Consider the following 16,275-nt stretch of genomic DNA (forward strand, 5'->3'; position numbering starts at 1 on the left):
TTATACAATTGTAAATGGGATTGTTTTCTTAAATTTTCTTTCTGATAGTTCATTATTAGTGTATAGAAATGCCACAGATTTATTTATATATTGATTTTGTATCCTGCAACTTTACTGAATTGATGAATTAGTTCTCACAGCTTTTGGTAGTGTCTTTAGGGTTTTCTATATATATTATTATACCATCTGCAAATAGTGACAATTTTACTTTTTTAAAAAATTTGGATTCCTTTTACTTATTTTTCTTGTCTAACTACTGTAGATAAGACCTTTAGTACTAAATTAAATAAAAGTGGCAAGAGGGGGCATCCTTGTCATTTTCCTGATCTTAGTGTAAATGCTTTCAGCTTTTCACCATTGAGTATGATGTTTGCTGTAGGTTTGTCATGTATGGCATTTATTATGTTGAGGTAACTTTTCTCTATACCTGCTTTGTTGATAATTTTTATTATAAATGGATGTTGAATTTTGTCAAAATTTTTTTCCACTTCTATTGAGATGATCATATGATTCTTATCCTTTATTTTGTTAATGTGGTATAACACATTGATTGATTTGCAGATGTTGAACTATCCTTGCATCCCTGGGATAAATCCCACTTGATCCCGGTGTATGATTCTTTTAATGTATTGTTGGATTCACTTTGCTAACATCTTGTTGAGGATTTTTGCATCTATGTTCATCAAGGATATTGGCCTGTAATTTTCTGTTTTTCATGGCATCCTTGTTTGGTTTTGGTATCAGGGTAATATTGGTTTCATAAAAAAATTTTGGAAGTGTTCCCTCCTTTTCAATATTTTGGAAGAGTTTGAGAAGGATAGATAGTAAATATTCTTTTGAATGTTTGTTAGAATTCATCCATGAAGCTGTCTGGTCCTGGACTTTTGTTTGCTGGGTAGTTTTTGATCATTGTTTCAATCTCCTAACAAGAAATCAGTCTATTCAGATTTTCTATTTCTTCATGACTGAATCTTAGAAAATTTTTTTGTTTCTAGGGATTTATCAATTTCTTGTAGGTTGCCTAATTTGTTGGTATATAATTGTTTGTAGTAGTTTCTTATGATCTTTTTTACTATTGTGATATCAGTTGTAACTTCTCCTCTAGATGTAACATTTATAAATATATATGCAGACAGTATAGGAGAAGGAAAATAAATAAAGCAAATATTAACTGACCTAAAGGGAGAAATTGACAACAATACAGTAATAATAAAGAACATTAATATTCCACTTACATCAATGATAGATCATCCGTACAGAAAATTAATAAGCAAACATCAACTTTAAACAACACATTAAACCAAATGAACCTAATAGATATACATAGAGAAAGAACATTTCATCTAAAAGCAGCAGAATACACATTTTTCTCAAGTGCATGTGGACCATTCTCCAAATAGGTCACGTGTTAGGTCACAAAATAAGTCTCCATAAATTCAAGGAGATTGTAATCCTGTCAAGCATCTTCTCCAAACAACAGTGACATGAAACTAGTAATCAACTAAAAGAAGAAACTGAGAAATTCACAAAAATGTGGAGATTAATCAACATGCTACTGAATAACCAATGAGTCATTAAGAATTCGAAGACAAAATCAAAAACTACATAGACAAATGAAAACAGAAACAGGACATACCAGTATCTATGCTAAAGCAGTTCTAAGAGGAAAGCTCATGACGATACAGGCTTATTTCAAGAAACAAGAAAAAATGCAAATAAGCTAACTTTACACCTGAAAGAACTAGAAAAAGAAGAACAAAAAAGTCCAAATTAATTGAGGAAGGAAATAATAAAGATTAGAGTAGAAATAAATGAAATAGAGTCTGAAAAGACAGTATAAATGATCAATGAAACTAAGAGTTTGTTCTTTGAAAAGATAAACAAAATTAACAAAACTTTAACTAGACTAACCAAAAAGAAAAAAAAAACTCAAAATCAGAAATGAAAGAGTAATTAACTCTTAAAACAAACGTGCAGGATTTGGTAAGTCTCACTGAAAATATTTTGATGTCATTTTCCTTGTCACCACAGGATTTTTCAAAAATTGTTGTATTCTGAAAGGTATTCTATGTTTTTATAAATGATTTTTTTTTTAGTTACTCAGAATCAGTTACAGAAAATGAATGACATTTTTGCAATAGTCATTAACAACATACTGCCAGGACCAGACCAACTTGAATTGTTCCTATTACAAAGTTGATATGGAAGAAAGTAGAAATCCTGACATGAATTCTATCACTCTTGTAGCTTATCCTTCCTTATCAACATTATTCCTATCTCTCCTTTCAACCATAAGTATCTGTATTTATGCAATATTGAATTTGGTAGAGAATTATAGAGAATTAACAAAATACAGTAATTAGGGAAGTAAAATGACTCACCTTTGGCAATTTCAATGGTAATTTGCAAATTGGCAACTGATAATTGTTTTCATTAAGTATAAGAGATTGATCCAAGTTGTGGACTATCTTTTCTTTAGGTACTTTATAAACTACAATGATGCCCTTATAATAAGGGCAGCTATAGTTTCCAAATTCATCCACCTCTTTGATTAGGATTTCCAGTCTAGGTTTCCTTTGTAAATGAAAAATAAGCTTGTAGTCTTTTCCATAATCCTTCCCATTGCCTAAATAGAAGTAAAATGCATTTGTTACTATTAATATATACTACATTTTTTACTTATTTTTAAAAAAATCCAAATAATCATTCATTTAAAAAAATTTGTCTTTTTTGTGTCAATACTTCTTGTCAAAACATAACCTAATAAAGCAGCACTAGGCTGAGACTGTATAAATTACTAAAATGATTCTCATCTATACTTGGACCAGGTGCTGTCTGGATGCTTCTAGATCTAATAATCTTTGATTTTCTTTTTCTTATTTTATGCATTTGTGGGAGTCATCACTGATCTGATTTTCTTTTTCTATTCCATTTTGCTACTACAAGAAACCATTGGAAATACTCATCTCTTTCTCTACTTAGAAAATTATTTTCACTTTTTAAGAAAGATATTTCTGACTCACCAGCCCGAGAGGCTTGTCTGCTCACCCGCCGGGGAGGGCGGCACTGGAAGCTGAGGTTCGGGCTTCGGTCATAGCGCAGGGAGAGGACTGGGGCTGGCGGCGAGAACTCAGCCTGAAGGGGGCTAATGTGCCACAGCTAGCCAGGAAGGAGTCCGGGAAAACTCTGGAGCTGCCAAAGAGGCAAGAGACTTTTTCTCCCCTCTTGGTTTCCTGGTGCGCGAGGAGAGGGGATTAAGAGCGCTGCTTAAAGGAGCTCCACAGACGGGCGTGAGTTGCGGCTGAAAGCGCGGAGCCCAGAGACGGGCGTGAGACGTTGGGGCTGCTGCTGCTGCCACCAAGAAGCCTGTGTGCGAGCGCAGGTCACTATCCACACCGCCCTTCCGGGAGCCTGTGCAGCCCGCCACTGCCGGGGTCCCGGGATCCAGGGGCGGCTTCCCTGGGAGAACGCACGGCGCGCCTCGGGCTGGTGCAATGTCACGCCAGCCTCTGCCGCTGCAGGCTCGCCCAGCACTCCGTTCCCCTCCCTCCCCCCTGGCCTGAGTGAGCCAGAGTCCCTGAAGAGGCTGCTCCTTTAACCCTGTCCTGTCTGAGCGAAGAACAGATGCCCTCCGGCAACCTACACGCAGAGGCGGGGCCAAATCCAAAGCTGAGACCCAGGAGCTGTGAGAACAAAGAAGAGAAAGGGAAACCTCTCCCAGCAGCCTCAGAAGCAGTGGATTAAAGCTCCACAATCAACTTGATGTACCCTGCATCTGTGGAATACATGAATAGACAACAAATCATCCCAAATTGAGGAGCCAGGAGTCAGTGCTGTGCCTGAGGTAGGAGAGCCAACTTCAGGACACTGGTCCACAAGAGATCTCCCAGCTCCACATAATATCAAATGGCGAAAATCTTCCAGAGATCTCCATCTCAACACCAGCACCCAGCTTCACTCAACGACCAGCAAGCTACAGTGCTGGACACCCTATGCCAAACAACTAGCAAGACAGGAACACAACACCACCCATTAGCAGAGAGGCTGCCTAAAATCATAAAAAGTCCGCAGACACCCCAAAACACACCACCAGACGTGGACCTGCCCACCAGAAAGACAAGATCCAGCCTCATCCACCAGAACACAGGCACTAGTCCCCTCCACCAAGAAGCCTACACAACCCACTAAACCAACCTTAGCCACTGGGGACAGACACCAAAAACAACGAGAACTACGAACCTGCAGGCTTCAAAAAGAAAACCCCAAACACAGTAACATAAGCACAATGAGAAGACAGAAAAACACACAGCAGGAGAAGGAGCAAGATAAAAACACACCAGACCTAACAAATGAAGAGGTAATAGGCAGTCTACCTGAAAAAGAATTCAGAATAATGATAGTAAAGATGATCCAAGATTCTATTTCCAAGATCCATAATCTTGGAAATAGAATAGACAAAAAGCAAGAAACAGTTAACAAGGACCTAGAAGAACTAAAGATGAATCAAGCATCGATTAAAAACACAATAAATGCAATGAAAAATACTCTAGATGGGATCAATAGCAGAATAACTGAGGCAGAAGAACGGATAAGTGAGGTGGAAGATAAAATAGTGGAAATAACGGATGCAGAGCAAAATAAAGAAAAAAGAATGAAAGAACAGAGGACAGTCTCAGAGACCTCTGGGACAACATTAAACGCACCAACATTCGAATTATAGGGGTTCCAGAAGAAGAAGAGAAAAAGAAAGGGACTGAGAAAATGTTTGAAGAGATTATAGTTGAAAACTTCCCTAATATGGGAAAGGAAATAGTTAATCAAGTCCAGGAGGCACAGAGAGTCCCATACAGAATAAATCCAAGGAGAAATACGCCAAGACACATATTAATCAAACTGTCAAAAATTAAACACAAAGAAATCATATTAAAAGCAGCAAGGCAAAAACAACAAATAACACACAAGGGAATCCCCATCAGGATAACAGCTGATCTCTCAGCAGAAACTCTACAAGCCAGAAGGGAGTGGCAGGACATAATTAAAGTGATGAAGGAGAAAAACGTGCAACCAAGATTACTCTACCCAGCAAGGTTCTCATTCAGATTTGATGGAGAAATTCAAACCTTTACAGACAAGCAAAAGCTGAGAGAGTTCAACACCACCAAACCAGCTTTACAACAAATGCTAAAGGAACTTCTCTAGGCAAGAAACACAACAGAAGGAAAAGAACTACAATAACGAACCCAAAACAATTAAGAAAATGGGAATAGGAACATACATATCAATAATTACCTTAAATGTAAATGGACTAAATGCTCCCACCAAAAGACACAGACTGGCTGAATGGATACAAAAACAAGACCCATATATATGCTGTCTACAAGAGACCCACTTCAGACCTAGAGACACATACAGACTGAAAGTAAGGGGATGGAAAAAGATATTCCATGCAAATGGAAACCAAAAGAAAGCTGGAGTAGCAATTCTCATATCAGACAAAATAGACTTTAAAATAAAGACTACTAGAAGAGACAAAGAAGGACACTACATAATGATCAAGGGATCAATCCAAGAAGAAGATATAACAATTGTAAATATTTATGCACCAAACATAGGAGCACCTCAATACATAAGGGAAATATTAACAGCTATAAAAGGAGAAATCGACAGTAACACAATCATAGTAGGGGACTTTAACACCCCACTTTCACCAATGGACAGATCATCCAAAATGAAAATAAATAAGGAAACACAAGCTTTAAATGATACATTAAACAAGATGGACTTAATTGATATTTATAGGACATTCCATCCAAAAACAACAGAATACACATTTTTCTCAAGTGCTCATGGAACATTCTCCAGGATACATCATATCTTGGGTCACAAATCAAGCCTTGGTAAATTTAAGAAAATTGATATTGTATCAAGTATCTTTTCCGACCACAATGCTATGAGACTAGATATCAATTACAGTAAAAGAGCTGTAAAACATACAAACACATGGAGGCTAAACAATACACTACTTAATAACGAAGTGATCACTGAAGAAATCAAAGAGGAAATTAAAAAAATACCTAGAAACAAATGACAATGGAGACACGACGACCCAAAACCTAAGGGATGCAGCAAAAGCAGTTATAAGAGGGAAGTTTATAGCAATACAATCCCACCTTAAGAAACAGGAAACATTTCGAGTAAGCAACCTGACCCTGCACCTAAAGCAATTAGAGAAAGAAGAACAAAAACATCCCAAAGTTAGCAGAAAGAAAGAAATCATAAAAATCAGATCAGAAATAAATGAAAAAGAAATGAAGGAAACAATAGCAAAGATCAATAAAACTAAAAGCTGGTTCTTTGAGAAGATAAACAAAATTGATAAACCATTAGCCAGACTCATCAAGAAAAGAAGGGAGAAGACTCAAATCAATAAAATTAGAAATGAAAAAGTAGAAGTAACAACTGAAACTGCAGAAATACAAAAGATCATGAGAGATTACTACAAGAAACTCTATGCCAATAAAATGGACAACCTGGAAGAAATGGACAAATTCTTAGAAATGCACAACCTGCCATGACTGAATCAGGAAGAAATAGAAAATATGAATAGACCAATCACAAGCACTGAAATTGAAACTGTGATAAAAAATCTTCCAACAAACAAAAGCCCAGGACCAGATGGCTTCACAGGCGAATTCTATCAAGCATTTAGAGAAGAGCTAACACCTATCCTTCTCAAACTCTTCCATAATATAGCAGAGGGAGGAACACTCCCAAACTCATTCTACGAGGCCACCATCACCTTGATACCAAAACCAGACAAGGATGTCACAAAGACAGAAAACTACAGGCCAATATCTCTGATGAACATAGATGCAAAAATCCTCAACAAAATACTAGCAAACAGAATCCAACAGCACATTAAAAGAATCATACACCATGATCAAGTGGGGTTTATTCCAGGAATGCAAGGATTCTTCAATATACGCAAATCAATCAATGTGATACACCATATTAACCAATTGAAGGAGAAAAACCATATGATCATCTCAATAGATACAGAGAAAGCTTTCGACAAAATTCAACACCCATTTATGATAAAACCCTGCAGAAAGTAGGCATAGAGGGAACTTTCCTCAACATAATAAAGGCCATATATGACAAACCCACAGCCAACATCGTCCTCAATGGTGAAAAACTGAAACCATTTCCACTAAGATCAGGAACAAGACAAGGTTGCCCACTCTCACCACTCTTATTCAACATAGTTTTGGAAGTTTTAGCCACAGCAATCAGAGAAGAAAAGGAAATAAAATGTATCCAAATCGGAAAAGAAGAAGTAAAGCTGTCACTGTTTGCAGATGTCATGATACTATACATAGAGAATCCTAAAGATGCTACTAGAAAACTACTAGAGCTAATCAATGAATTTGGTAAAGTTGCAGGATACAAAATTAATGCACAGAAATCTCTGGCATTCCTATATACTAATGATGAAAAATCTGAAAGTGAAATCAAGGAAACACTCCCATTTACCACTGCAACATAAAGAATAAAATATCTAGGAATAAACCTACCTAAGGAGACAAAAGACCTGTATGCAGAAAATTATAAGACACTGATGAAAGAAATTAAAGACGATACAAATAGATGGAGAGATGTACCATGTTCTTGGATTGGAAGAATCAACATTGAGAAAATGACTCTACTACCCAAAGCAATCTACAGTTTCAATGCAATCCCTATCAAACTACCACTGGCATTTTTCACAGAACTAGAACAAAAAATTTCACAATTCGTATGGAAACACAAAAGACCCCGAATAGCCAAAGCAATCTTGAGAACGAAAAATGGAGCTGGAGGAATCAGGCTCCCTGACTTCAGACTATACTACAAAGCTACAGTAATCAAGACAGTATGGTACTGGCACAAAAACAGAAAGATAGATCAATGGAACAGGATAGAAAGCCCAGAGATAAACCCACGGACATATGGTCACCTTATCTTTGATAAAGGAGGCAGGAATGTACAGTGGAGAAAGGACAGTCTCTTCAATAAGTGGTTCTGGGAAAACTTGATAGGGACATGTAAAAGTATGAGATTAGATCACTCCCTAACACCATACACAAAAATAAGCTCAAAATGGATTAAAGACCTAAATGTAAGGCCAGACACTATCAAACTCTTAGAGGAAAACATAGGCAGAACACTCTATGACATAAATCACAGCAAGATCCTTTTTGACCCTCCTCCTAGAGAAATGGAAATAAAGACAAAAATAAACACATGGGACCTAATGAAACTTCAAAGCTTTTTCACAGCAAAGGAAACCATAAACAAGACCAAAGGACAACCCTCAGAATGGGAGAAAATATTTGCAAATGAAGCAACTGACAAAGGATTAATCTCCAAAATTTATAAGCAGCTCATGCAGCTCAATAACAAAAAAACAAACAACCCAATCCAAAAATGGGCAGAAGACCTAAATAGACATTTCTCCACAGAAGATATACAGACTGCCAACAAACACATGAAAGGATGCTCAACATCTTTACTCATTAGAGAAATGCAAATCAAAACTACAATGAGATATCATCTCACACCAGTCAGAATGGCCATCATCAAAAAATCTAGAAACAATAAATGCTGGAGAGGGTGTGGAAAAAAGGGAACACTCTTGCACTGCTGGTGGGAATGTGAATTGGTACAGCCACTATGGAGAACGGTATGGAGGTTCCTTAAAAAACTACAAATAGAACTACCATATGACCCAGCAATCCCACTACTGGGCATATACCCTGAGAAAACCATAATTCAAAAAGAGACATGTACCAAAATGTTCATAGCAGCCCTATTTACAATAGCCCGGAGATGGAAACAACCTAAGTTTCCATCATCGGATGAATGGGTAAAGAAGATGTGGCACATATATACAATGGAATATTACTCAGCCATAAAAAGAAACGAAATTGAGCTATTTGATATGAGGTGGATGGACCTAGAGTCTGTCATACAGAGTGAAGTAAGTCAGAAAGAGAAAGACAAATACTGTATGCTGACACATATATATGAATTTAAGAAAAAAAAAATGTCATGAAGAACATAGGGGTAAGACAGGAATAAAGACCCAGACCTACTTGAGAATGACTTGAGGATATGGGGAGGGGGAAGGGTAAGCTGTGACAAAGTGAAAAAGCGGCATGGACATATATACACTACCAAACGTAAGGTAGATAGCTAGTGGGAAGCAGCCGCATAGCACAGGGAGATCAGCTCGGTGCTTTGTGACCGCCCGGAGGGGTGGGATAGGGAGGGTGCGAGGGAGATACAAAAGGGAGGGAATATGGGAACATATGTATATGTATAACTGATTAAATTTGTTATAAAGCAAAAAAAAAAAGAATGATATTTTTCCTTTCACTTAACTATTCATATCACGTTGCACACTATCACGACCTCACAACAGACATTCTAGAACAGTGCTCTCCTATACGTTAGCCACTAGCAAAATGTGGCTTTTAAAATTAAAGTTAAAACTAATTAAGATAAAAAATTCAGTTCCTTAGGTGCTCTAGCCACATTTCGAATGTTCAATAACCACATCTGTCTAGTAGCTACCATGTGAGAGAGTACATATATAAAACATTTTCACCATGCAGAAATACAGTGCTGTTCTAGAACTTCCAAATGGAATAGTTTCTAGATTTAATAGTTACTGAAATGTCTATTAAAACCTGGTGAATTCTCCCCAAACAAGCATATGTAAAAGTCTTCTCAACTGTCCACTGAAAATAATGGAGCTTTAGTGAACATAACATTTCACTCTTGGGGGTTTTACCATGACAGGATATTTCACATTCTCATTGCAACAGTAAAACAGACACTATGATATTCGTAAGGCAAGTGTGCATTACCCTTAGCAAAATTTAAAAGTAAGCTGTAATGTAGCGGTTATAATATGTTTCTGACATAAAGATCTAGATCCATGTTCAGCCTCTAATATTTACCTACGCCATAATATTTAACCAGTTCTTGCACATCTCTGAACTTCTTGGAGCCTTAACTTCCTTACCTTTAAAACGAGAAATAAAACTTACCTCCTAGGATTGTTCTGGGAATGAAATGAGGTAGTATGGATAGAATGATTGGCACAGGGCCTGGCACATAATAAAGGCTCAGTAAATAATTGCAATGACAGCAAATGAGAAGAATGAAGATGGATTCTTACATTGTTTTGAATTTGTATGACAAAAGAAACCCACTTAAATTTTTTTAAAAACTATCAATATGAAGCTTTTATATCTAAGTTGCAACTTTCTGCTGCTCTCAGAGGCCTGAAAGTTGACTGCCCAGAGCTTTCTCTTTCTCCCTCTCTCTCTCAAGGGAAGCTTTCCCTCCTGCATTCTGTGAGAGATGTAGATGACACTAATACTTTTCTCCTTGTTGTGACTGCTAGAGGTCATTTTGGTGAATTTCTAAAGCACAATTAAATCTACAATTAGAATAACTCAAGGTTATGGAAGGTATAGGAGTATGTCCCTTTGCTTAAGTCTACATTTTAGAGGCAACCTGGCTCCTTGAATAAAACAGATTCCTAGGACATCCTAGGACAGGCATGACTAGCCAGGGTTTGCTTTAAAGGTTTCATTCTGGTAAGAAAGAAAAAGAAAGGGAAAGAGAAAAAAAAGATAAATTATTTGGAGTCACTGAAATGTCATCTAGCAAATAGTAAATTAGAGTTTCTAGATCACTGTGGGAACACTTAGCAAACTTCTACTTCCATGCCACTAGAGTACTACCAAGAAAAATGTTGCTACTTTTGTCCCAACAGAATATAATTTAGTAAATTTCTCCTTCCACCCCTTGAATCATACTCCCTGCCAGGTATACAATTACTCATAAGGGATAGTGTATATCAGTATGTAAAGATTGGAGGATGAGGCATAGTCACATTGGTTCTACCTATTTCTAAAACCTATCTACCTTGTATTGCCAGTTAATTTAAAAAAATAAAGATTTGTAATGTAAATCTCTAAGAATCACATTTATATATGAAATAAGGATGAAATTATTGAGGATTTACTGATAATAAATAGCATGATCTTAGTGTTATCAAAGAAAGTATTATGTAGACTTAAGTTGGAGTTTCATTGTTGCTAAGATGTAACACTATATTTTGAAGACTCTTTGTCACAGAAAAAAAAAGAACCAAAAAAAGAACAAATAGCACAAAGAAATTGCATTATTTTATTTTTTTCTCTCACTCTGGCATATTTAGAGAAGTAAAACCAAAGTCACTCATTACATACCAAAATTATGAAAACAATCATTAGTTGACATTTTGAGAACCTCTTTCTCGTCAACATATTATGTACATAGTTCCTAGTACGGATAGTAGGATAGGAGCTATACAATAAATATTTGTCATTTAAAGAACTAAAGAATTTATTTATTTATTTATCTTTTGTGAGTTACTAGATATTTTTTATAGCAATGTATTTTCTTCTCAATAATGTATATTGGAATATTTTTCATTGAAGACATAGGAAGTACAAACATAGACCTATATGCTTCTGCTTAGAAAAGTCACATGAAGAAGTGACATGCTACCAACACAGAGAACCAGAAGACTCTCATGAGAACCACTGGCTCAGGATATTTCTGTGTCCTAACACATCTCCACCAGTTCTAGGTACTTTCATCATAAGCATCTTTGCTGTAGACATCTTTGCCACAAGCCTTTTTTCCACCACATTTTTGCCATATAACTATCTGGCCATAAGGCAATTTTTCTGTAAAAGATAAAATAACTGGATAACAGTTTGGTTTGACATATACAACAAAAAAATCATGACAGATGACGATGTTTTACCCCAAGAATTTGTTTCTTATTTTGAAACACACTACACTGGGGGAGAAAGAGGCTGAGACTGAGAGCCTGGCAGGCCCAGAGTTGAACCCACATTTCCCATAGAACTTTGGAACATCTGTCAACAAACATGTGACAATATGCAAGGGACAAACAGTGTAGAAGGTTTTGCAATGCAACACAAAGCTCAGTTACAAATATGCGTCCTAGTATATGGAAACTGATACCTCTCTCAGTGAAGGATGAAGTTTTAGTGAATAAGAAAAAGTGGGATGCCAAACAGAAAGACAAATAAACAAGTTAAAAAAATGTATAAAATACTATGAACAAAAGACTTGGAAGACAAGTGCTTAGGTACAACCCACAAACTAAAATCAGTTATCTGTGCAGCATTGTCATGAATCTACACACATTTTAATTGTATTTAAATATTTTGTGTCACAGTAAAGTCTTTATAATTTTGTTATTCATTTTTCATGTTTCATTATGTGCTTTTAAATGTCCCTCTTTTATTTTTTGCCATTATACCTCTTATAGCAAAATTGTCTTATGGCTAATTAGTTATGCAGTAAAAATACTTGCGGCAAAAATGTCTATGGCAAAGATACTTATGGCAAAAATACCAGAAACAACTTCTAACACCTTTGTCTCTAAGCCTCCATCATCCCTTGCTTGATTCATTGCAATGGCTCATTAACCTGTCTCCCTGCTGCTACACTTGCCTTATACCATCTAATCTCAACACAGATATAATCTGACCCAGATCATGTGACGCCCCAGTTGAAAACCCTTCTTGGCTCCCCACTTCATTTAGAATAAAAAGCAAAGTCCTTGAAATGGCCTTCAAGGCATGACCAGTACCTATCTCATCTCCTCCAACTCTCTTCTCCCTCCCTCTCATCCAGCCATCCCAGCCTCCTTGCTCTGCCTGGGACAAATTCTCCTGGGATAGGATTATGGCTTGCTCTCTCATCTTCAAGTCTCTGCTGAAATGGCACTTTCTCTGATGAGTCTATTTAAAATTGCAAATCTGCCACTCTCTCTGAGACTTTCTATTTCCTTTCCTTTATTCTTCTGTAAGGAACTTTCCACCTCATTAAGCTATACATTTTATTATTTATTTGCTTCTTCTCTGTGTCTCTCCAGTAAAATATAATGTACACAAGGACAGGGAATCTTTGTTAAATGAGTAAAAGGAAGGTCATTCTGACATTCTAACACGTGTGTCTAGGAAAACTATTTCTCTGGGCCAAAGGGCATTTGGGGCAACTTGGACACACACAGACCTCTTTGGGGCATTACTCGATGTTATGAGTGGTGCTAAGGTGTCATTATATAAAATTCTGTCTGCCTGTTTCCTAGCACTTTATGGATTTTCTGAGCACTGGGGGCTTAGATGTGATGCAATAGAAAGCTTAAGTGCTGAATCAACAGCTCTAACCTAGAGAGAGAAAGAAGATTCTAGTTGTGTCCAGAAGAATGCCAAAGGCCAACATAAAAACCAAAGGAATACTTATCTTATTTTCTCTTAGAAGTAGAAATTATCTCCATGTCCCAAGGTCCTCAGTCAAAAGAATCATCTGTATTCTATATAAGGAATATAGAGATTTTGATATTTCTCAGAGGGCAGTCATCTAAATTTATTAATTAAAGTTTTAAATACTTTTAATCACATAATACTATAATATTAAGTTTGTTCCAAAGCTTTTGTCTTCATTCTTCAAACAAATACTTCTTCTAGCTTTTAGGCACCCCCCTAAAATAAAGCAGGCCCACCAATAAAACAGGCCCTCCTTTCATGGCACTGTAGTCAGAGACACTGACATTGATCAAGCAATTAAAAAATAAATAGAAGATTATATCTATGACCATGTGCACTAAGAGAATTACATAAGGATCTGAATAAGTAAAATAAGAACAGATGTAATCAGGAAAGATAGGAGAAGCTTCTCCAAACGTGATCATTATAAGTGAGATAGGAAAATACAGTAGGAGATGACTAGAGAAGAGGGTGGGGATGGATTGAGGGGAGGACCTCCAGGCAGACAACCTCTGGCAGTTTGTACCTGAGATTCACAGAGGCTACCACAGGCCCTGCTGGAAGGATCAGGTATCAATTCTTTACTGAGGGTCTTGCTCCTCTTAGATGGAGAAAATCCAGTGAAGCTCCAGATCTGACCATGAGTCTCTAGAAAAGGCAAAGGAGAAAGAATCCTGGCATCCTGACTGACTTATTTTCTTTGAGTGAAGAGGAGTTCTTCATTCCTATATGGAGGGACCACACACATGCTGCCTGTCTCCAGGCACTCTTATTTTAGCATATACTCCCTATTCCCCATTATAGGCAATAGTACACTCAACCATTGCCTATGAGAAGCACAGTAACTCTCTCCTGTTTGGAGCAGGAGGTAATCACAGCTGCTGTCCCAAGTACTACAGGAAGTCATTTGCATCACTAGTTTGGGTGGGACACTTCCAGGTTTTGACTCTCTCTTCTTAGAGGGATTATCCTAGCGTAGTTTCTACTCCAGAAGCCAAGTAGGAAGGGATATCTTCCACCCTTCCTTCCTCTCCTCCTCTCCTTTCCCTTCCCCTTTTTCTGACATTCTGTCACTCACTCCATAGGTCCCATCAGCTGGCTCAGATGGCTGAGACTCTGCATGCAAATGTGGAAGACATACTTCAAATTGGGACATTTTGAATCTCACTTATTTCTGAGATACCAAAGACAGGGCAGCCTCAGCTTTAAGCCACATCGTTTTTGAAGCCACAGAGAACAAAGAGCCAGTGGAGCTTAATTTCCAGAATTAGAGAGAAAATAGGCACCATTTAAGAATCAATGAGATCTATATTAATTTATAAGTAAACAGAGACTCTTACTTCAAGTCAAGTCTATCACAGGACTCCTGGGCCAGAAATTCCCACAAAACCCATTCCTGAATTTCCCCCACACCTCATCTTTACATGCATGCTGTTCAATATTATTCTGCCTCAAGGAAAGGAGTTAGAAAGGAAAAGGGGTTGAATCAATATAAAAGAAATTGCTGTGATGGCAACTCCCCCAAAGCTCTTTTTCTCTCTTCTTTCACACAGCTGTTTTCTCTCTGTGTTCTTCTTTTTCTTCCTTTTCTTTCTCTCATAGTCACTCACCCTGTTTGTCTTCCTCAGCATCATCATATATTCATTCATTCACTACCTATTTATTGAAAGCCCTTGATATACCAGGCACTATTCTAGGCTCAAGGGTACACAGCAAGAAAGACACAGTCACTGCCCTAATGGAATTTACATTCCAGTGAAGAACATAAATATAGGAATGAAAAGTATATAAACAAATAAATAAGTAAAGTAATTTCAAGTTGTGATAAGATTTATAATGGAAATAAAAGATCACTAGATAAATATAAAGATAAGAGGTAAGCAGGGGTGTGTCATCTGGATCTGAGGTTCTTAACCACTTTTGTGCTATGGTCTCTTTTGGACTTTGGTGAAGCTTATTGATTCCTTCCCAGCGTAGTCTTTTAAATATATAAAATAGAATAACTGGAATTATAAATAATACAGTTACGCTGGAATATAGTCTATCCACACATCTCTTGGGAGTCCGCTGACCTCATGTTAGATTCTTTGTAGGACAACATAGAGTTTGGGTATTATTTAAAGTGGAATAGGAGGTAATTACAAAGTTTTAATCAGGGGAGTAATAAAGTATGACACATATTTTTAAAAGATCGCTGTTATTACTCTATGGAAATATTGATACATTCCATTTCACATGGCTAATAGTGAAAACAGAGGAATATTTATGAGACAATGACACTGACACTAGGAAAGAGATGATCCTAGCTTGAACTCAGCTATACAAATTATGGAGAAGATTATTTCTAAAAGTGTCACTTAGGGTCTGCCCATTAAGGAATGTGCATGCCCTAAAAAGAGAAGAAGCAGACTGGAAAGAAAGAAGTAAATAAGTCCTTTTTCTCTTCCTACTTTTCCAAAGCTTCCCCTCAGTTCTTTGAAGATTTCCTTAGTAAAACCTGTTTAGTGGACTCCTTCTGAAGCTTGTGGCTGATAGCCCATAGCATATGCAAAAAGATTTCTTGATACTTACTTGAAGCAAATATGTTTCCAGTAAACCTTAAAAGGAGTTGTTCTCCTTCTTTCACTTGGAAATGGCGAGATGGCTCTGGAGGACCACTAGACGCTTCCAAGCGCAAGTCCCTAAGCACCTGATGTAAATCTTTAGAAGGCACCACTAAAATAACGATTCTATGTGGGTTGTGTTTCTGCTGATAAAGTACAATGCAAACAGTGATGCTGAGCATGGCTTCCTCCAAAGACTTCACAAAAGAAACCAAATGGCTATTGTCCACAATGGAAGACGGGTGAAGCACTATAAACCTGCATGG

General features: G+C 37.1%; 1 protein-coding gene across 1 annotated transcript in view; it reads right to left on the minus strand.

The window, feature by feature from the left end:
- Window positions 1-16,275, minus strand: part of DTHD1 (death domain containing 1) — an 84,030-nt gene that overhangs the window by 50,862 nt on the left and 16,893 nt on the right. The window contains 2 exon segments of the mRNA XM_060097250.1: window positions 2,382-2,626; window positions 15,978-16,267. Of these exon segments, the coding sequence (XP_059953233.1) occupies window positions 2,382-2,626; window positions 15,978-16,267 (535 nt within the window).

Source organism: Mesoplodon densirostris, chromosome 1 (assembly GCF_025265405.1).
Source record: "Mesoplodon densirostris isolate mMesDen1 chromosome 1, mMesDen1 primary haplotype, whole genome shotgun sequence".
Classification (NCBI taxonomy): Eukaryota; Metazoa; Chordata; class Mammalia; order Artiodactyla; family Ziphiidae; genus Mesoplodon; species Mesoplodon densirostris.